Source organism: Vombatus ursinus, unplaced genomic scaffold (genome assembly GCF_900497805.2).
Source record: "Vombatus ursinus unplaced genomic scaffold, bare-nosed wombat genome assembly UNPS02003292.1, whole genome shotgun sequence".
In the NCBI taxonomy this organism is placed as follows: Eukaryota; Metazoa; Chordata; class Mammalia; order Diprotodontia; family Vombatidae; genus Vombatus; species Vombatus ursinus.
In genome coordinates, this window is record NW_020943070.1 from 11,090,193 (window position 1) to 11,112,853 (window position 22,661).

General features: G+C 43.4%; 1 protein-coding gene across 2 annotated transcripts in view; it reads left to right on the forward strand.

Annotated features, from left to right (window-relative positions):
* APPL2 (adaptor protein, phosphotyrosine interacting with PH domain and leucine zipper 2) overlaps window positions 1-22,661 on the forward strand; it is an 82,862-nt gene that overhangs the window by 58,768 nt on the left and 1,433 nt on the right. For both annotated transcript variants that reach the window (XM_027873027.1, XM_027873017.1), the window contains exons 9-20: window positions 664-746; window positions 4,216-4,374; window positions 6,249-6,437; window positions 11,027-11,069; window positions 11,152-11,208; window positions 12,193-12,281; window positions 14,018-14,176; window positions 14,795-14,847; window positions 15,844-16,018; window positions 17,439-17,475; window positions 17,605-17,745; window positions 21,060-21,107. In XM_027873027.1, the coding sequence (XP_027728828.1) occupies window positions 664-746; window positions 4,216-4,374; window positions 6,249-6,437; window positions 11,027-11,069; window positions 11,152-11,208; window positions 12,193-12,281; window positions 14,018-14,176; window positions 14,795-14,847; window positions 15,844-16,018; window positions 17,439-17,475; window positions 17,605-17,745; window positions 21,060-21,107 (1,233 nt within the window). The remainder of the gene's footprint in view (window positions 1-663; window positions 747-4,215; window positions 4,375-6,248; window positions 6,438-11,026; window positions 11,070-11,151; window positions 11,209-12,192; window positions 12,282-14,017; window positions 14,177-14,794; window positions 14,848-15,843; window positions 16,019-17,438; window positions 17,476-17,604; window positions 17,746-21,059; window positions 21,108-22,661) is intronic.

The following is a 22,661-nucleotide window of genomic DNA, read 5'->3' on the forward strand; positions in this document are numbered from 1 at the left end:
CTGCCAGTCTTCATATGGGGAGGACTCAGAGCCCTTCCACCATATTGGTTGCCATTCTCTGAAAAAGTTCTAGTTTATAATCTGTATATATATTTATAGTATGCTTGGTCTTAAGGCAGCTAGGTAGCATAGAAGATAGAGCCCCAGGCCTGGAGTCAGAAGACCTGAGTTCAAATCCAGCCTCAGACACTTACTAGCTGTATGACCCTGGGCAAGTCACTTGACCCTGTTTGCCTCAATAAAATGAGCTGGAGAAGGAAATGGCAAACCACTCCAGTATCTTTGCCGAGAAAACCCCAAATAGGATCACAAGAGTTGGGCATTACTGAAATGACTCAACAATATTCATGATCTTATAAAAGAGCCTCCATTAGTCTGAAACGTGGAATGGCCATAAGGGTAACTTTCTGTATTCCTCAGCAATATGTTGGATACTCTCAGATAAGACATGGGCCCTGCCTTTGAGGAGATTTTGAATCTAGTAGGGAAGACAACATATGCATGTGAATGATTGTTTTCATGGTAATAGGTGAGGAAGATAATGCAGTCCATTAGTGAAATAGGGATGATAACAGTAGCTATGTCTCTGGCTTGTTGACTGAGTGATGCCAATGGCCACAGCTTCCTAGATAATTACCAGGATATCTTTATTATGCTTTTCAGATAAACTTTTTTAAGAAAGGAGCCGAGATGTTTTCCAAAAGGATGGACAGCCTTTTGTCTGACACCAGAACCATGGTTCAAAGGTAACACCACCCTGAAATTGGAATTCTTTTCTTGGTAGATTGTTGTGGGAAGGGTGTTGCCTGTGCTATTGAATCAGCCCCAGGTATAGCAGCCTAGACTACAAAGTGACGGTGTCAGCCACGCACAGGAAAAAGAGGACAATTCTGGATTTTGCCTGCCATCCTCCTCATCAAGAAAGAGAGCTGGTGTCAGAGCCAAGAATGCTTTAGTCCCAACGCTGACACATACTGGGCTTTGAGGCCTTGGGAAAGTCATTTCTCATCTGAGTGCTCTAAGCAGCCTCTAAGTCTACATGTTGCAGAAAACGTACCAATCTGCATTGGTAGAGAATTTTCTTACCCGAGAGTTCCCTATCCCGGTGAAATCCCCAATCCATTACCTCTTGGCTATCTCCTATAAATAGTCCAGATAGTAAGAGAAGCAAGGTCATCCCTACTTAACTCTTGCCCCTTCAAAGTTCTGGATGTTTTTACATATGTCTTCAGATTGAGAAAGAAATGAGGGCTTGCAGAATCTTTGAATTCCCATATATCCCAGTCCTGCACATTATAACTATTTTAAAGGGTTTAAAAGGTTTTTGAAAAACAACCCTGAGTCTAATTTCTTTTCCCTTGAGCTCACTGACCTATGATCTTGAACTAGCCTTTTGTCAGCTTTCAGTCTTTCAGATGTACTGAGAGTTGCTTTGAGCACAATTTGAGTTTGAAACGGATACAGAGAAAGGCATCAAAAGGGCTTGTTCTTAGTCAGTTTCTTTGATGGAAGCTCCTGTAAAGACAGCTGCTAGAGAGACAACTGCCTACCTACCACCCCTAGGAAGCCAACATGGGAGGCTGACTCCTAGCAGATAAAAGAGACTTTAAGTAGCCACTTAATTTCTTTAACAGCCTATGGTCCGGTCTAGCAGATGGCTCTTACATGTCTTCCAGGATTATTTTCCCACTGCAAAATTTGCTTTGATGCCATCTACACTACAGAAGGGCTATTTACTCCCCCTCCTCCTCCTCCTCCTCTTCCTTCTTCTCCTCCTTCTACCACCTTCTCTTATCATCCTCATGCTGATGAGCTGTAAGAATATTAGCAAGAGGCCTCATCTTGGTATGGGTTAACCCTGGGCTCTTAATATCATTTGTCTTGTCTTGATGTAGAGGTAACCCCAGGCTTTTAGTATCATTTGTCTCATCTTGGTATAGGCGTAAAGGTTATGCCAGCTGGGTGCAAGCTCTGGCAATGATGACCATGCTGGAAAGGCTGCAAGCGTGGCCCAGTGGAATGCCTGGCATTTCAGGACCAGCCTGGCTAAGTTACAAGAATGAGATCATGAGGCAGCTAAGCTAGGTGGTAGAGTGGTTGGGGCGATAGCTTCAGAATTAGTAAAATCTAAGTTGCTTTGAAGTTCAAACAAGGCATAAAGGTCTTTGCCAAACTCAAGGCCAGGGCTCTTAACCTGATGGCTGTGACTTTGTTTTTTTAATTGGATAACTGTATTTCAATTAATTGGTTTCCTTCATAATCTTCAATGTTTTATATTACGCATTTAAAAATGTGATTCTGAGAAAGGGGCCATAGGCTTCACCAGGCTACCAAAGGGATCCAGGACACAAAAAAGGTAAAGGACCCCAGCCTTAAAGTGAGAGGGACTAGATCTGTTACTTCAGTGGCATAGGGAACTCCCATGTGAGGAAACTCCTTCTACCAGTGCAAGTCAGGACCTTCTTGGCAATTTCGAATTGCCTGATCATTGCTCATTGATTCTAGATCATTGAGTGACTTGCCAGGTTCCATAGCCAGTACAAGTCAGAGGCCAGACTTGAACCCAAGACCTCCTGGTTCCAAGAGCAGCTCTCTGTTCACTGTGTCTCCCCAGAAGCTCTACATTAATGCTCACTTGAAAGCCCTAGATGAGCACTAACTCTGTTAGCAGCAGTGGTGGCCCAGCTTCAGGAGAGTGGAATTTTTGGCCACAGCAACTCACTGAGACTGTCTGCCAAGTCATGGGCATCCTTGAGGGATGGATGCTTCTTGAGGCGAAGGGTGGCCTCATTTTTGCCTTTCTGTTCCCAAGACCTTGCCCAGGTACTGACATTATAGAAGAGCAGTGACTTATTTAGAGTGAAATTGAAGAGGGAGTATTAGTAAGAATCAGTCTTGGAATCTGAAAGACCAGGGTTCACCTCCTGCCTCTGACCCTAACTGTGGGTCCTTGGACGAGTTATTTCTTTCTGGTCCTCAGTTTCTTCATCTATAGAACAAAGGGGTTGGACTTAGCCTCTAAGGTCTCTTCTAGCTCTAAATATATCATTCTTGGACTTACTACCTGTTTGACCTTGGACACGTCACTGTCCAAGGCTCCATCTGAGCCTCAGTTTCCTGAGCCATAAAATAAGAGGATTAGATTCATCCTCTATGGCCCCTTCTGGCTCTCAATATATCATCCTTCCAACACTAAATCTATCATCCCTCCTTCCTGTAAGTTGATTGGGTGGATGAAGCTTAAAAGTAAGGAATAAGTCCTAAAAAAATAAGCACCAAACTTTTAGTACGAGCACTAGGGGTGAGGGCGTGATCTTCGAAAATGAAACCCCAGGACTCTTGGGGTTTGTGAAAGCCTTGGATCTATTCTGAAATTGCCTACACTGATTTTCCCAAGAGTCAGCACCAAGAAAGGTTGCAGGACCGGCAATTTGGTTCCTCAGAGAGCTGTCCCTATAACCTGATTCATATCACCTGCTTTTCAATTTCATTACTTGACTCCTGGGAATTTTAGAGAAAGATAAAAGAGCATCTCCTCCTTCCTCAATTTGGAAACATCTCCCTGTCTTCTCTTCACTCCAGTTGCCTTATATTCCTGTTATTTTAACCTTCCTCTGTAAGAGTCATAGGATCAGCTGATAAGAGATAGTAGAGACCATTGAGTCTTGTATTCAGGACTCCTCTATTTTACATGTGAAGGAACTGAGTCCAAGAAAAGGGAAGTTACGTACCCAAGGTCTCAGGATTCTAACCCTGGAACTCTGACTCCAAATCCAAAAGTTGGACTTTTATCTTTGCTTTCCTGGTGTCCAGCACACAATAGGAGCTTAATAAGTTCTTGTTAGCATGCTTCCAGAGAGCTGATGATGAAGCATGCTGGCATCTCCTGACAGAGAGGTGATTGACCCAAGATGCAGACCATAACATGTGTTTTTGGATATGGCCAATGTGAGGATTTGACTAAGCTTGTTTATTAAAAGGATTTTGTTTTTCTTTTTCTTTTTCCTTCTTGATTGGGTGAGAGCAGGGAGGAGAAGGAAGAGGTAGAAGGGACATAAAATAAATGCTTGTTAGTTGAAAAATGTAATTGAATTTTTTAAATGTTTGTTGATTATCTTGGAAGCTGGAAATATGGATGTAGAGGTAAAGGAGGACCTTCCCTCCCAAAGCTTGTGTTTGCATTCCAATGGCGACATTCCAACCTTCTGTCTTAAGCATACAGGAAGAATCAGAGGCAGAGGTTGAAAAGATGCAGCTGTCCCAGCAAGAGCTGCTCTCTGTTGATGAATCCGTTTACACCCCAGATTTCGACGTCGCTGCACCCGCCGTCAACAGGAACCTCATCCAGAAGGCTGGTTACCTCAATCTCAGAAAGTGAGGAGATGACATGACCTTATACCCCTCTCCCCTTATCTTCTCCATGTGCCCCAATACCCATGGGAGCACAGGGTATGAGCACTGAGAATGCTCCCAGTGTAGACTGTCTGTTTTATTGTGAGAGATGCTCAAGACCTCCCCTTGTACAGGGCAGGACACAATCTCACCTCAGCTGTAGCCACCAACAGCATCACCTAGCAAGGGTCTGACTCAACTCATTTGGATGAGTGTGGTTCATAGTCTCATAGGTAGAAAGGATCTCAGAGGCTATCTGGCCCAACCTCCTGATTTTACAGAGGGGGAAACTGAGGCCCAGAGAAGGGAAGTGATTTAACCACTATCACACAGGTAAGATCGTGAGTATAGAGCTGGAAGGGACCTCCAAGTCAATCTAGTCAATCCCCTGATTTTACAGAGGGGGAAACTGAGGCCCAGAGAGGTTAATGGACTTACTAGGTAGCAAGTGGTTCTTTAGTTCCTGAGGGAGGAAAAAGGTGCTGCATTTTAGAGCAAGGCAAGGGCAGCAAGCCGATTGAATATTAAAGAGATATTAAAATCGGGCATCCTTAGAGATCAGCGTGGGAAAGCAGCATGAGACAGTAGAAGGTGGGATAGATGTGGAGTCAGATTCAAATGGATTCCAGATTCTACCAATCAATCTTTTTAAAAAGCAATCAACACATATTTATTAAGCACCTACTATGTGCCAGGCACTGTGCTGGGTGCTGAGGCTACAAAGACAAAGACTCAGAGCCCCTCCCCTCAAGGAACCTCATCCCCTTTGATTTCCAGCGTTACACCAATAAAATCACAAGTTTGGTCCAAAAAAGTCAGGTATTGTTTATTATAACGCCTCCAGTGGACAGTGGCCCCCATGAGACCATTCAGAGATAAATGCTGAGTCGGCCACTCATTACCATGTGACCTGAGGAACATCATCACTCCTCCTCTGGGGTCCTCAGTTTTCCCACCTGTAAAATGGAGGGTTGGACTTATGGTCCTATCTTCTAGTCCAGACCCTTCATGTCCCTTCTGGTCACAGATCCAGGAGCCTGGGATTGGGATCACTGGCTCTTAGGGGACTGCTATTCCATGGTGCTGACTAATATAAGAGATGGGGGGGTATATTTCTTGGTGTTCCCTCCCTCTCCCCCCAAAAAATCATTTGCTGAGAAAGTTACTTCGATGAGGGGATTTTAATCTTTTTTGTCCTTTCACAGTCTGGACTCACTCTCAGAAGAATAGTTTTTTTAATTTAGAAAACAAAATGCAGAGAATTGCAATGGAAATCAATTTTATCAAAATAAAGATGTCACTTTTTCCCCATCTAAGTTCACAGACTTCCTGAAATCTGTCCATGATGCCCTTTGGGATCTGTAGGTCCCACACTAAGACCCTTTGGATTAGACTGTCCTCCATTGACATCTGTTGTGTCTCTGAATGATCTCAGTGGTCCCACTGTCCGCTGGAGGCTTCATAATAAACACCATCCAACTTTTTTTGGCCCAAACCTGTGATTTTATTGGTGTAATGCTGCCGATTAAAATCCATGAGGTTCCTTGAAGAGCAGGACTCTGGTTCTTTGTCTTTCTATCCTTAGTACCCAGCACAGTGCCTGGCACGTTGCTTTTGAAAAATTGATTGGTAGTATACTGAACTTAGAATTAGGAGAGACCCGGGTTTGAATCCCACCTCTGATATTTACTTACCCTAGGTAAGTCACTTAATTTCAAGCCTCAGTTGCCTCTTCTCTAAAATAGGGTTAAGAACACCTATAACCTGGAGAAAGCGTTTTGCCGGTTCTAAACCGTTATAAATGCCTGTGCTGGGCAACATTCTGGGCTCTTTTCAAACCTGGTTATTTCCTGCAGTAAAACTGGCCTGGTCACCACCACGTGGGAGAGGCTGTACTTCTTCACTCAAGGTGGCAACCTCATGTGTCAGCCTCGGGGCGCTGTTGCCGGCGGTTTGATCCAGGATTTGGACAACTGCTCTGTCATGGCCGTGGACTGTGAAGACCGGCGCTACTGTTTCCAGATCACCACCCCGACGGGAAAACCGTAAGGCTCCAGGGTTCCCCGGGGGGAGGGCAGCGTTGGGAGGCAGCCCGTCCTGGTTGATTTTCCAGAGGCTGGTAGATCATTAACCACACAGGAGGCTTCAGTCCATGCCCCTCCCTGGGAGGGCCCTTATTCTGCTTTCTTTGACCTGGGTTTTATTGACCTTTGGGGAGAGCCCTTATAATGCTGATTTTAAGTAAACAAAAATGTCCCAGATGGCAGCCTCCTTTAAGAGAGGCTGTTTAAGGAGGACTTTGCGCCTGACTACAAAAGAAATAGCATTTGATTTGTGTGTGTATGTGTGCATATCTAATATATGTGTCTATATAGTATATGTGTTTGTGTATATGTGCATACATACATGTACATGTATGTAAACATATAGAGATGTGTATGTATATATGATATGTGTATATATATACTATACACTTGTCCTGTGTATATATATGCATTCTACATATAAATATATTTTAAATATATTGAATATATAAATATTATATAGTTAAAATATATTGAATATATAAACATTATATATTTAAGTATATTGAATATATAAATATTGTCTATTTAAATATATCAAATATATAAATATATTTGAATATATTGAATATATAAATGTGGTGTATTTAAATATATTGAATATGTAAGTATTATATTTAAATATATTGAATATATAAATACGATGTGTTTAAATATAGATTGAATATATAAATATTATATATTTAGATACATCGAATATATAAATATTATATATTTAAATGTCTATTGAATATATAAATATTATATATTTGAATGCATATTGAATATATAAATATTATATATTTAAATATCTATTGAACTCAGGGGGACCAGAGTTCAAATCCAATGTCAGACACTTACTAGCTGTGTGACCTTCGACAAGTCACTTCACCCTGTTTGCCTCAGTTTCCTCATCTGTCAAATGAGCTGGAGAAGGAAATGACAAACCACCCCAGTACCTCTGCCAAGAACACTCCAGTATATATACGCACATATCTACATAAATATCTTTATGTTTAGACTAGACAAGGATTTAATTGGTATAGTGAATTCCCAGTGAGGAAAGTTTCTTCACCAATGCAGATCACCACCTTCTTTGCCAATTATATTCTTAGAGGGATGATTAGAGCAGCAGCACGAGGGTGTGAAGTGCGCTGGCCAGGGTCACACAGCCAGGACATGTCAGAGGTGAGACTTAAACTCAGGTCTCCCTGACTCCAAAACCAGCTGTCTGTCCGTCATATCAGGCTGCCTCTTGTGCTTGCATGTACAGGGTAGCAAATGGAGATTAAAAGGTGGAAATAACTATTTTGTCAGCTATAAGCTTAATTTTTTTTCTCCCAGTCCACACCAGCGTTGTCAAACTCAGTGCCAGTTGGAGGTCTAAGCCAGATTAAAATGTAATTGGGAGATGTTTAACAAAATAAGTAAAAACACAGTACAATTGATAACGTTAATTTGTGCCATGGATACTTCCTAGCTGAGTGATTCTGGGCCAGTGACTCAGGTTTATCAGATGTAAAATGGGGGTGATAATCTGGGGCGCCCCCAATTTAAAAGGTCATAAGGAGGTTCAAATGATGCAAATAATCTCTGTGAAGTGCTTTGTAGACCTTCAGTCTAGAGAAATGCCCCCTACTATTCTGAACGACAGTAATAATCACTCTGCATCTCAGTTTCCTCATCTGTAAATGGGGTCAATGATACTTTATAGCTCCTTCCTCACTGGGCTGTTATGAATCTCACATGAGATAATGAAGGTAAAGTTCTTTGAAGCCCTTAAAGCACTATAGAAATGTCAGCCATTTATTAATTTGATTAGGGATAATAATCATCCCTTAACCTCAGTCTCCTCATCTGTATAATGGGGATAATAATAACACCTACCTAACAGGCTGAAACACTCAAATGGAATGTGAGCTATTTATTCATTAGTATCTTCATCTTCAATCCGAGTCTCAGTTTCCTCATCTTTGAAATGGGAATTTTACTGTTCGTGGTACTGATCTGACCAAGGTGTTGTTTGTGTAAAACCTTTACTAGACATTATAGCGCCCTCTAGGCGTTAGCTGCTTTATCACGGCCATTATTATCTGGCTGCTGAAGCTCCCTTGCTGTTTTAAAGAGCTCCTCCAGGGTACTCATTATTACCTTATTGTCTCCGGGGGCCCAGAAGAGGAAATATATTTAAATTAGGATGCATTGCAAATAAAACACCAAGTTACTCCCCTGGTAACTCAGATTTGTAATAGTATTAAACCTTATTCCCTCGCTGACCCCCTCCTTCCCATTTTTCTATTTTCACCTCCTAATTAGGTTAGGGGTTCTTAACCTGGGGCCTATGTATAGATTTCAAGGGGTCCCTGAACTTGGATGGGAACATTTTCATTTATCTCTAACTGAAATTAAGAGTTACTAGCTGTGAGAGGCTGGGGAAGCCTCGGTTTCCTCATTTGTAAAAAAAAAAAAAATGAGATAGTGTTATTATGATGCCTACTTTACAGGTGAGGAAACTGAGGCAAACAGGAGTTAAATGACTTGCCTAAAGTTACACAGGCAGAAAGTATCAGAAGCAGGATTTGAACCCAAATCCTCCGACTCCAGAGTCAGGGATCTTGTCACTGTGCCCATTGTGTGGTTGAAGCAATGTGGCCCAGGAGAACACAGCCTCTGGAGTCAGTGTTCCCATCTCTGATGCGTCCCACCTGGGTGAACTTGAGCAACTCCCTTCCCCTCGCTGGGCCTCAGTTTCCTCATGGGTAAAAGGACGGGGTTGGATTAGATGCCGCATACTCAGACAAAAAAGCAGGCCAGGGACTGCACCCACTCCCTCCGCTTGCACATCAGCTTGGGCTGGGGAAGGAATGAGATCTGGGGGAGGAAGGAGTGGGAGATGGTATGTGGCTCATTTAAGGAGCAGGATGGAAAGGGGATGAATGGTGACGGCTTGCTGGCAATAAACAGTGACTCTCACTCCCTTCTGTCCTCAAATGTCCTCCGATGCTTACTTAGCATTTTTCCCACCTGAAATCAGAGTTTGAACTCAAAACACATGAGATGGGAGCCAAGTGGGTGAGGGAGCCTCGTGACAGGGAGTAGGAAGAGCTCTGGATTTGGAGTGCGAGGACTCTGCCTTGTGTGACCTTGGACCAGTCACTTCCTGTTTCCTCAGTTTCCTACTTTGAATAATAATAATAATAATAACAACTAGCATTTACATTGTATCTTAAGGTTTGTAAAGCACTTTGTAAATATCATATTTGATCCTCACAGGTGGGGGAGGAGGGGTAGCTGCTATTATTATCTCCATTTTACAGATGAGGAAACAGAGGCAGATAGAGGTAGAATGACTTGCCCAGGGTCACACAGCTTGCGAGTGTGTGAAGCGAGATTTGAACTCAGGTTGGCTTGAGTCCAGGTCCAGAGCTACATTGCCCCCTAGCTGCCTCCTAGCTAATGAGGAGGTTGGACTGGATAATCTCTAGGTCTTAGCTCAAAGTCTTGTGATGTTAGACATGCTTTATTCCACCCTCCCCTCCTCCAGATAAAATTTAAGTTCCTTGACAGCAGGTAGTGATTTGCTTTTATCTTTAGGTGCCTGGAACACAAAAATGTTCCTGGTGCTTTAAAAAACATTGATTGACTGATTGATTGACCTTTGACTTGCCCAAAATCGCACAGATTCTTAGCAGAAAATCAAAACCCAGATCAGCTGATTTATTTGCAAAATGAATAATGGAGGGGGACGTATAGGGAAACATGAGGAAATGAGGGAAATAAGGCCTGGTCTGCCTCCCTCACACAGATGTTATGATGGTCGAGTGAAACAGTGGAGGTGAAAGGACTTTCAAAATTGTAAATTACAGATGACAGAGACAGCGTGGCAGAGTCCAGAGAGTGTTAGATATGGAAGGGAAAACCTCAGCTCAAATACCTCATTTGGATACTAGCTGCGTGACCGTGGACAAGTCACAGCCTTCTAGCCTCAGTTTCTTAGTTTCTGGGCATTGGGCTGGATACCTCTAAGGTCTCTTGAAGCCCCAAATCTTTGATCCTAAATGACAACACCCACTGTGCCCCGAGCGTGTGGCACTGTAGGAAGAGATTCCTCCAGAGGGCCTGCGTCCAAAGCCCAGCTCAGACACTTACTGCCCATGTGACCATGGGCAAGTCACTACACGTTTTATCTGTAAAATCAGCGAGGCAGGAGGCATACAGTGGAAAGAGGTGGAGGAATGGAGGTCAGATCCTGCCTCTGAAGCTCCCTTCCCCTGTGACTGTGACTAATTAGCAAGGGAGGGTCCCTGAAGGCTGGGATTGTTTTGTCTGGGTCTTTAAATCCCCTGCCTAACACATGGTAGGTGCTCAGTAAGTGCTTGTCGGATGGATGGATGGATGGATGGATGGATGGATGGATGGATAAGTGAGTAAAGGAATGAATGAATGAAGTGGGACATGAACCCAGGTCCCTTTAAATACAGCATCCCTCTCTCCTACTAGCCTGAGCCCAAACGTGAGAACTGAATTAAATACATGTGGAAAAATGCTTCTTTGGATGTGTTCTATTTTAGGGGGATCACCCTGCAGGCCGAAAGCAAAAAGGAAAATGAGGAGGTAAAGCCTTTTGTCCCTTTGAGCCGCTTTCCCCGTGGGAGCATCAATTCAGAAACTCACTGTGCTTCCTTGTCCTTTGCAGTGGATATGTGCCATCAACAACATCTCCAGGCAGATCTACCTAACCGACAACCCTGAGGTAAGCCCGGGTGGGAGGTGTGGGCACTTAGCACAGTGCCTGGCCCATAGTAGGTGCTTTAGAAATGTGATTGATTGATTGGTTGATTGTCAGCCCTCTGTCTCAGGCAGTGAAGGGTCAGAGCCCAGGCTCTCCCAGGGCTGAGTTTGTGGTTCTGTTTCATCTCTCACCAGGAATATTGCAGTGACCTCAAGTCTCCTCCCTCTCCCACCCAGCCTCCACATAGCGGCCAAAATCATTTTCCTACAACCCAAGTCTGACCATGCTCAGTAAACTCCACTGGCTTCCTGTCCCCTCTAATTTAAATATAAACTCCCCTTTGGACATTAAAAACCCTTCACAACCTGGCCCCAACCTACCTTGACAGCCTTAATACACATCAACCCTTCAGTCTAACAAAACTGCCCTCTTGGCGGTCCTCATCCGCCATACTGTGTTTCCTACTGCCATGTATTTGCACTGGTCGGGTCAGTATTTGCTCCTCACTGCCATCTCTCAGAATCCTCAGTTTTCATTCTAGTCCCATCTTTAGTGCCACCTTCTCTCTGAAGCCTGTCCCGATTTACCCAGATTTTCCCCCAAACAGTCTTACATCAATTGTGTATATAATAGCTCTTATTTGTTACATAGCTATAGCTATAGCTGACACAGAAAGCCCTTTGAGGTTTATAAAGCACATTTGACTCTCACCAGAGTCCTGTGAGGTCGGTGTTATATCAACCTCATTTTACAGATGAGGAAACTGAGGCTCAGAGACTTGGCCCACAAGCATCTGAGGCAGGATTTGAACTCAGACTTTCTTGACTCCAGGACCACCACCTAGTTGTCCATGTGCGTACGTGTTGTTTTCCCTAGCTAGACTGTAAGCTCTTTGAGGGCAGGGCCTTTTTTGTGTTTTTCCTTGTATCTCCCAGTGCCCGGCATATGGGCATTTACTATATGCTTTCTGATTGATCACTAGATTGATTGATTGATCCCTTCCAGGCCGTGGCCATCAAGTTGAACCAGACAGCCCTCCAGGCAGTGACGCCAATCACAAGCTTTGGAAAAAAACAGGACCCCTCACGACCAAGGTAATTTGCCATCCTGGACAAGAGGAACTGTTTTTATTTTTGTCTTCACATCCCCCAAACCTAGCATACTATTTAGTATAAAGTAGGTGCTTCATAAATACCTATTGGTTACTACCAGACTGCCAAGGGGTGCAGCGGTGAGTAGCAGGCTGGACCTGGAGTCAGGAAGATTTGAGTTAAATCTGGCCTCCGAGAGTAGCTGTGTGGCCCTGGGCAAGTCACTTAACCTCTGTGTGACTCAGTTTCTTCAACTGCAAAATGAGGTAGAAGTAGCACCTACCTCCCAGGGTTGTTGTGAGGATCAAATGAGATCATGTTTGTGAAAGCACTTAGCACAGTGCCTGGCACATAGTAGGTGCTCTACAAGCATTATCATCATTAGTTTTCAAGTGTGAAGGCCCTTTCTGAATGGCTGATTAGTTTCCACTGACGGAGAAAACACATGACAAAATCTCTCATGATTCAGTGACACTGTTAAATGAATTTGTGTTGCATTTGTTACAAAAAAAAATCTACTTATATTAAAAAAAAAAGAGCCACACAGAAGTGTGTAAACTACATTCTGTCTTCAGTGTACAGACTTAGTATTTGCTTATTTATGCATTCACACATGGATTCAAGGCCCCCTTGCAAAAACTCTGTGAGTCACAGTCTGGAAACCACTGATGTCATGGAAAAAGCAAAAACTATACTAAGAAAATTTATGCACTTTAGTAACAGGATAGATAGATAGAGAGAGATGGATAGATAGACAGGCAGATAAGCAGGCAGATAGGCAGGCAGACAGACAGACACGCAGAAGAGAGACAGAGAGATAGAGAGATAGACAGAGGAGACATGGACAGGCAGATAGATGAGAGAGAGATGAATAGATAGGCAGACAGACAGGAGACAGACAGATAGATAGACTGATTGATTTTGTTGTTCAGTTGTTTTTCAGTCATGTCTGACCCTTTGTGACTCCATTTGGGGTTTTCTTTTTTTTTGCCAAAATACTGTAGTGTTATGCCGTACGTGTGTGTGTATGTATATGAACAGGTAAATGAATAATAATATCTAACATTTCCATAGCACTTTTAAGGTTTGCAAAGTGTTTTATAAATATTATCTCACTTTATCCTCACAACAGCTCTACAAGGTCAGAGCAATTAGTAGCTCCATTTTACAGGGAAGGAAACCAAAGCAGATAGTGATTAAGTGACTTGCCCAGGGTCACACAGCTAGCAAGTATCTGAGGCTGGATCTGAACTCAGGTCTTCCTGACTCCGGCCTCAGTGCTCTATCCACTGTGCCATCTGGCAGATGCTAATGCTGCATCTTTAATGTCATTTCCACCAATAAAACCATACCTGTTTCTGCGATTGAACCAGTTGACAGTGCCCAGGACTTGGGTGGTGAGAAGATTGCTTTCCAAGTCTTCCAGTAGCTTTGGCTGCTGAGATGGTGGGGGCGGCAGCACCTGCCGAGGAACCTGCCACGTCTCAAAGGTTAGTTCCCTGATGATGACTAAAGGGGCAGTGCTGGAATTCTCAGTAGGCACTAGGGAGCTATTGAATGTTATTGATCCAGGAAGTAGTATTAACAAAGGTGGTATCTTAGGACACTTGATCTGGTCAGGGTACAATCATTTTATTCAGATGTTCTGTGTTTGGTATTTTGAACGATAATGCCTTTTCACCTGTGGCTCCCCAGTGGAACGTGTTTGATTTGTTTTCCTTTTCTTTTTTGTAACCCAGCCAGAACCGGAAGCATTCAGGTTCAGAAAATGACAAGATGGTCCCTAACACACCAGCTAAAGTCTCTGATGCCGACCAGTTAATTGTACCCGGAACCCCTATTCAATTTGATATCGTCCTTCCTGCTACTGAATTCCTCGATCAGAATCGAAGTGGAAGGTAGGGAGTGAGACTCTGACTTTGTGAAAAGTGATGTGGGATGGAGGGATGGGGAGAGAAGAAGGGATTTCACGGGGAGAGCTGGAGGGTAATGTCAAGACGATATACATTATACAATATGCAATATGCATTTCAAGCATCTTTCTAGCCAGCCTCCTTCTAAGGCAGCTAGGTGGAGAGCCCTGGACTTGGAGTCAGGAAGACCTGAGTTTGAATCTAGCCTTAGATACTCACTCAGACCCTGGGCAAGTCACTTACTTAGCCTCTGTCTCAGTTTCCCCATCTGTAAAATAAGGATAATAATAATGCCCAAGGTTGTTTTGAGAATAAAATTTGTAAAGCATTTAGCATACTGCCTAGCACATAGTAGGTGCTTAATAAATGCTTGTTAAAAAAAAATCCAACCTCAGACACTTACTAGCTGTGTGACCCTGGGTAAGTCATTAACCCTGTCTGCCTCTGTGTTCTCGTCTCTAAAATGACGATAACAGCAGCACCTACTCCCTAGGTACTTGTAAAGTGCTCGCAAACCTAAAGTGTTCTATAAATACCAGTCATTCTTGTTACTAACTGTATACCTCTGCTTTTTCCTTTTCTCCCTTTTTCTTCCCTGTCCAGGCGTACAAACCCATTTGGTGAATCTGCAGATGAAAAGCAGCCTGACGAGGAGGGTCAGTATCTGGTCTGGTGACTCTTTTTGTCCAGTGCAAGTTAACTTGGGCTTGAGATGTGATTATGTGTCCCCAAAGCCACTCCGGCAGCTGGTGCAGTGGCCTGAATGCAGGAGATCAGGCAGGGCCTTCCTACAGCTTCTCTCTGGGGCACCCTACGTGCCAGCTGTGTCCAAGGCATTGTGAGTGGACAGTGACACCAGGCAAGGACACGTGGTCTCTGCCTTCACAGAGCTTCTAATCTGTCCTCAGTTTATTGAGAAGATGATGTTTAAAGGTGATTGAAACTCATTTCTTAAATGTGTCAACTGAACTGGGATAGAACTTAGAACACCAGGTATCAGAGATAGGAGTTAACTTAGAACCCAAATGTCAGAGCTGGGAAGAAACTTAGAACACTGAATGTCAGAGCTGGGATGGAACTTAGAACACCACATGTCAGAGATAGGAGTTAACTTAGAACCCAAATGTCAGAGCTGGGAAAAAACTTAGAACACCAAATGTCAGAGCTGGGAAGGAACTTAGAACATAAAATGTCAGAGCTGAGAAGGAACTTGGAACAGAAAATGTCACAGTTGTGAAAGAACTTAGAACACTGAATGTCAGAGCTGGAAGGATCCTTAGAAATCCTCTGGTGCAACTATTTTCCACACAGGTTTCTTTCCGGTTTTTCTATTAGCTAATAAATGTTATACCAAGTTCACAAGTAAAGGAAAAGTGATACCATGCCGGTGTCTGGCCGGAGGGAGAGGCTTATATGTCCCCAGCGGCATCTTAGGGCCCCTAATAACAGGGGTGAGGGAGATGGGTGGAAAGTGTTCCAGGGGAAGGAGGCTGAAACCGTAGGATCCTCAGATCATGCTTGCTGACGTGTCTGAAGAAGTGTCTAACAGAGGAAAACGTGTGTTACCCAAAAGGGTGACATTTAAAAGGCCACTTGGGCCACAGACACAAAGCCTACGTGACCTTGAGTAGAAACTGTTTTTCCCTTTACAGATTCACTGTTGCAGCAGATGTTCATAGTTCGGTTTTTAGGATCCATGGCTGTCAAAACCGACAGCACTAGCGAGGTGATTTATGAGGCCATGAGACAAGTGTTGGCTGCCCGTGCAATCCATAACATCTTCCGCATGACAGAATCTCATCTGATGGTCACCAGCAAAACTCTGAGGTATGCTTGTACGATTAGTCTGGTTCTGGATGTCAAAGGACAGAACCAGGGTCGCACCCACTCTCACCTAGCTCTGGGGTTTAATGGTAGCATGACATCCCCACATTGGACACAGAAGGGATACAAGGAGACATCTGCTTCTGACTTCTTACCACCCTTGGCTTCCAGTCTTGGTAAAGGAAGTTACACATGTAACTTCAACCCAGGCAATCAGTTCTGTCTATTCTGTAGACCAATCTGATTGGCTTATGTAAGTTGGGATTCGTGTAACTTTGTGTAGACAAAAGGAGCTGGAACCTTATAAATGTACCAATCTTGGGGTAGCTAGGTGACCCGGGGGATAAAGTGCCAGGCCTAGAATTAGGAAGACTCATCTTCCTGAGTTCAAATATAGCCTCAGACACTTGCTAGCTGTGACCCTGACTGTCACTTAACCCTGTTTGCCTCAGTTCCCTCATCTGTAAAATGAGCTGGAGAAGGAAATGGCAAACCACTCCAGCATCTCTGCCCCAGCATCTGGGGTTTTCTTACCCCAAATGGCATCACAGAGTTGGACACAACTGAAGCAAGTAGACAACAACAAGGCTTTAACATGGTGCCAATCAACACAGTAGATACTTGGAAAATGTATGTTGGGAACCATAGGCTTAACCACAGGCCTTCTATAAATTTTATTTTTTTAATTAATAAAAATCTATTTTTTCTCCCTCTCATCTTCTCTCACTCTACCCCTGCCATTGATTTAAAAAAGAAAAACCAAACCCTTGTAACAAATAGAGTCAAGAAAATAAAGTTCCCCAATGTCCATGTCCAGAAATTAGATCCCATCCTTCATCCTGAGTCTACCACCTGTCTGTCAGCAGGTGGGTGGCATTTTTCATCATCGGTTCTCCTGCATCATAGCTGGTCATTACATCGATCAGAGTTCTTAAGTTTTTCAAAGTTGTTTATTTTGCAGTGTTGTTATATTTATATGAGTTATTCTCATGGTTCCAATCACTTTACATCTATTCATGCAAGTCTTCCCAGATTTCACTGAAACCACCCCTTTGATCACTTCTTACAGCATAATAGCATTCCACTCACATGCCACTTTGTTTTCCAGGTGATGGGCACCTCTATGGTTGCCAATCTCAATTTTCCAGTGTAAAAAGAGCTGTGAAGGGGCTCCTACCTGGGATCTGTCAACCTGACTTTTAAAAAATACCTTGATAATTGCATTTCATTATCATTGGTTTTCTCTGCAGTCGTATTCATTTTATTTTATTAAGTATCATGTGATTCTGAGAATGGGTCCTCAAGCTGCCAAAGGATCTGTGACACCAAAAAAGGTTAAAGAGCCCCAGTCTTAGAGCTGTGAGCTTTTCTGAGAACATAACTTTCTCCTTGTCATTTCTGCCATGTCCTTTTCACCTTCCAGGCTGATCGACCCTCAAACCCAAGTCACAAGGGCCAGCGTAAGTATTCTGCATGCATTCTTACATCCGATGTTTCTGGTCATCACCCATCTCGGTCGAGGTTGGCTTTGTCTTTTTTGTGTGATTTGTTAAGTTCCATGAAATCCAATCTCTTCTCTGTGTTTTCAGTTTGAACTCACCAGTGTCACACAGTTTGCGGCCCACCAAGAAAATAAGAGATTAGTTGGTTTCATTGTGCGTGTTCCGGAGTCTGCTGGAGAAGAATCCCTGAGCGCATATGTGTTTGAGAGCAACACAGAGGGAGAAAAGGTCGTGATAGCTTTCTATTTTGATTCTGTCCTAACTGCCCCCCCATCTCCATAGAGAGAGAATGTTTTTATTTTAAAATTTTATTTTTTTATTTTAAAACAATTTTTAACATTTTTTTGAGTCCAAATTCTCTCCATTCCTCCCCTCTCTCCTCTTTGAGAAGGCAAGCAATTTGATATAGATTGTACATAACTTCTATACCCTCTACCTCATGGAGGAAAAAAGACCCCTGTCTTTTATATTGGGTCCTTGATTTTCCCAACAAGATTTCAAACCCTTCCCCACCCCCCAAATGGAGGGGTTTGACATCCCCCACCAAACGTGTCCTTCCACCCTACCTCCACCCCTTTTTTCTCATCTGGACCAATGATTTCAATGGCGTAGGGAACTCCCAGTGAGAAAATTCCCTCTATGGAAACAGGCTAGCAACTTTATGGTTTTGCGGTTTCCTGGGACACTTAGGTAAGTGACTTTCCCAGAGTCACAAAGCTACTCTGTGTTAGGGGCAAGATTTGAAGCCAGGTCTTCCTGACTCCAAGACCTGCTGGCTCTCTATCGACCAAGCTAGTAGTGTTGAACTCAAATAGAAGGGGATCCCTGAACACCGCAATTTAACATTATCTGAGTTGTATTCTGTTTTTATTTATTTTGTTAAACATTTCCCAATTACCTTTTTGGGGGGAGGTAGTTGGGGTTAAGTGCCTTGCCCAGGGTCACACAGCTAGTAAGTATCTGAGGACGGATTGGAACTCAGGACTGGTGCTCTATCCACTGTGCTGCTTAGCTGCTCTTTCCCAATTGCATTTTAATCTGGTTCAGGAGCCCCGGGGAGTGCTGTGGGCAGGCCTCATGTGCTGTCTCCTATGTTGTTGTTGTCTGTCCTTCATTCAAAGACCTGGGGTAGAGCCTAATTCCCACAAGCATCTTGCCTTATTTTTGGCTATTTTTAAAACAGGTTCTAGCCTTGGTCATTGCAATTAAAAAAAATGCATCCTAACAGTAGTTGCCATTTCTAAAATGTTTCCGAAGGCTTTCCTCAGAACCCTGTGAGGCAGATGGTATGATATCCCCACTTTAAAAATAATAAAAACTTAAGAGCTGAGGCTCCAAACTTCTCAAAGAACCTGTTCAATTTCTTTAACAAAAAGTAAAAGGACTACACAAACATAATATTTATCAGTGTGGTGATAATGAACAGAGAACTGGTTCAGAATAAGGAAGACCTGGGTTCCAGGTTATGCCCCTGACACATACTGGCTGTGGCACCCTGGGAATGTCACTTAACTTTTCAGTACTCAAGACTAGAAGAGGTGCCACCCTGCATCAGTAGAGGGAATTTCCTCATCTGGAAGTTCCCTATACCAAAGAAATCACATGCCCAGTTCCTATCCCATATTAAATGCACATACCCCAATTAGATTTTCATTAATTTCATAAATATTTTATTTGAGGCAGCCAGGTTGCATGGTGGTGGTGGGTAACTTGCTGGACCTTGAGTCAGGAAGACCTGAATTTAAATCTGACCTCTGACACTAGCTGTGTGACCTTGGGCAAGTCACTAAACCAGAGTTTCCTCAACAGCAAAGTGGGGTAATAATAGCACTTCCCTCCTATGATTGTAACAGTCAAATGAATTAATATCTGTAAAGTACTTTGCAATCTTAAATCTAGAAATACTAGTTATCATCATTATGATTGTTATCTCTTGGTTTGTACCTCACCCTTAGTCCCATAAGCATTTATTAAGCCCCTGTCATGTGCACAGCGCTGTCCCAGGTACTGGGGAAGATGCAGCTTTTAGGTGAGACACAGTCCCACACTTCCAGGCACTCACGTGTTCATAGCAATCTGGTTGTGATATCAGCACAGACAAGTGAAGAGTATTGTAGTTAAAAAATACTGGGTCCAAGGAAGCTGGAAGAGGAGAGATCAGGATGGGACTCCTGGAGGAGATGGCATTTGAAATAGGATTTAAAGGAAGAAGGAACAAGCATTTATTAAGCACCTACTATGTGTCAGGTGCTGCAGTGGATAGAGTGCCAGTCAGGAAAACCTGAGCTCAAATTCTGCCTCAGACACTCACTAGTAAGTTGCTTAATCCTGTTTGCCTCAGTTTCCCCATCTGTAAAATGAGCTGGAGCAGGAAACAGCAAACCACTGCAGTATCTTTGCCAAGAAAACCTCAAATGGGGTCACAAAGAGTTGGACACAACTGAAAAGACAGCACGTGCCAAGCACAGGGCTTGCTAAACCCTTTACAAACCTTAAAGGAATGGGTAAGGCAAATGAGGCTGGAGTCAACTTGTTGGGGAAAATGAATGAGGAAGAGGCCAGCCTCTAACAGAGAGGTTTTGGAGTCTTTGTTCATCAACAGTCTAGAGTTTGGGGTGCCTCTGTTTATTGTTACAAAATCAATTTATCAACAACTCCCAGCCTGCACTGTGCACGAAGGAGCAGTCAGAGAATCTGTTTAGGTCAGGTGGGAAGACAGACCATCTGACAGGAAGTCATACAGTCTTGGATTCTGAGCTGGTCATCTAGTCCAGCCCCCTTCATTTTACAGATAAGGAAACTGAGGCCCAGGGAGAGTAAATGACTTAGGGTCCTAGGATCCTAGATCGAGAGTGGCCCACAGAGGCCACCTAGGAGTGGTTTTACATTTGAGGAAACTGAGGCCCAGAGTTACAAGTGACTTACCTCAGAACACAGAGGAAGTAAGCTGCAGGGCTACAATTCAAAAATAGAGCCACCGATTCCAAGCTCAATGTTCACTATTTAGACCAGAGAAAAATGACCTACTGTGGAAGAGTAGGAATTGTTCTCCAGGGTTCTTCCAAAGACCATCAGCTCTTCCTTTACCTACGAGGCAAGGCTACCTACAGGCACAAAGCTGGGGTCAATTAATTCCTGTTGCTCCCATTTTTGTTGTTCAATCATGTCCGACTCTTTATGACCCCATTTGGGGTCGTCTTGGCAAAGATACTGGAGTGGTCAGACATTTCCTTCTCTGGCTCACTTTACGGATGAGGAAACTGAGTTAACAAAGTTAAGTGACTTGCCCAGGGTCACAGCTAGTGAGTGTCTGAGGCTGGATTTGAATTCGGGCCTTCCTGACTCCAGGCTGGCCATTCTATCCACTGCGCCACTTAGTTCCCATTACCACAATGCTAATTTCCTACACCCCAGGCTTCCATTCCCATGGTCCTCCACTCATATACCCTACCTTGCAAATCAAGGAAAATGATATACTTTCCTAAAATTTAATGTGCTTTCCATTGGACTTTCCCAAACCTCTAATTTTCTTTTTTCTACAGATCTGTTATGCTATTAGCTTGGGGAAAGAAATTATCGAGGCTCAGAAGGTAAGAGGTTTTTGAGTTGTAATTTATCATCCAAACCAGCATTTTTCTAAAGTACGCTTGCAACAAAATCCAAATTCGCTCCAATGAATAAAATGAAAATAGCACGGCTGATTTTGGTGGGGGTGTAGTTAAGGGGAGGAAAGAGCTTTTTCTCATACTACCCAAGTATCACTATGGAGGACAGACAGACACACACACACACACACACACACACACACACACACACACACCAAACCTGTCCATTGTTATCAGTTGTGCATCACTTAATGAGATGTCACCTCTACACTTGGTTGGAGCTACAATGAATTACATGCCTGAACTTAAAAGCCCCCTCATGTGCTACATCATTCATTCATTCATTGTTCAACAAAGCATTTACTAAGTGCCTACTATGTTCTAAGGCACTGTGAGAGATGCTACGGATACAGAGATGGAAAATTTCCTCAGGGATTGGCCAGTATAATGGGGGGAAGGATACACAGGCCAGAGGCAGAAATAACATGTACCCAAGTAAGTCCTATAAGAAATATGAAGAGAGAGCGCATTTTATTCATTATATGGTATAGACTGAGTGTTAATTAAAGGGATCCATGGAAGACAAAAAGTTAAGGAGAGTCAGAAGAGTTCAAGAAAACTTCATGGAAGAGATGACCGATGAAGGAGGGGGAAATTTTAGACCACAGATTTACAAATGGAATGAATTAATAAGTATTTTTTCAGAGCTTGCCATATGCCAGGTACTGGAGTAAAGACAAAAACTAAACAGTTCCTGCCCTCATGGAGCTTAGAGTCCATCAGTGGATATAACAGGAGCATAAACAAATAAAATGCAGAGTCATTGGGAGGAGGCGCTAACACCTGGAGGGCTGAGGGTCTCCTCTGGGAGAGCTTGGGCTGAGCTTGCAGGACCATTAGGGATTCTGAGATGCAGAAATGAGGAAGGAGCACATTCCAAGCATCAGGAAGGACCATCTATGCAAAGGCCCCCAAATAGGAGATGGAATGTGTATGTGGTACAGCAAGTAGGCTGGTTAAGCTGGACCATTAAAATGCATGCAGAGCAGTAAAAGAAGCTTGGAAGGTCAGCAGGGGCCGACGGCTTTTGTGCCTTCCTATTCTAGAGGGGCAGGGGAATGACACGGTGAGATAGTGCCCTGGGAACATCACTCTGGCCCCTGTGTAGAACACAGATTGAAGAGGAAAGAAATTTGAGGCAAGACCAAGGAGGATGCTATCTATCATCCTAGTCCAGTGAGAGACAATGCAGACCCACTTTAGAATGGAGCCCATGTGAGTAGAGAGGTTTGGGGGGTAGAGTCAACAAGACTTCCCAGATGTCTGGATATGTGGAGTGAAAGTTGAGGATATGGTCACTTGGGGGACTAGTAGTATAACGATGTCCTTTACACACACAGGAAATGTAAGAGGAGGGGTGGGTTTAAAGGGAAAAATGATGAGCCTTTTTGGACCTGCTGAGCTTAAGGGGCCTGTGGGACATCCCACAGAACCAGTTGATGCTGTAGGAAAAATACTAGGGACAGATATCAGCCTCTA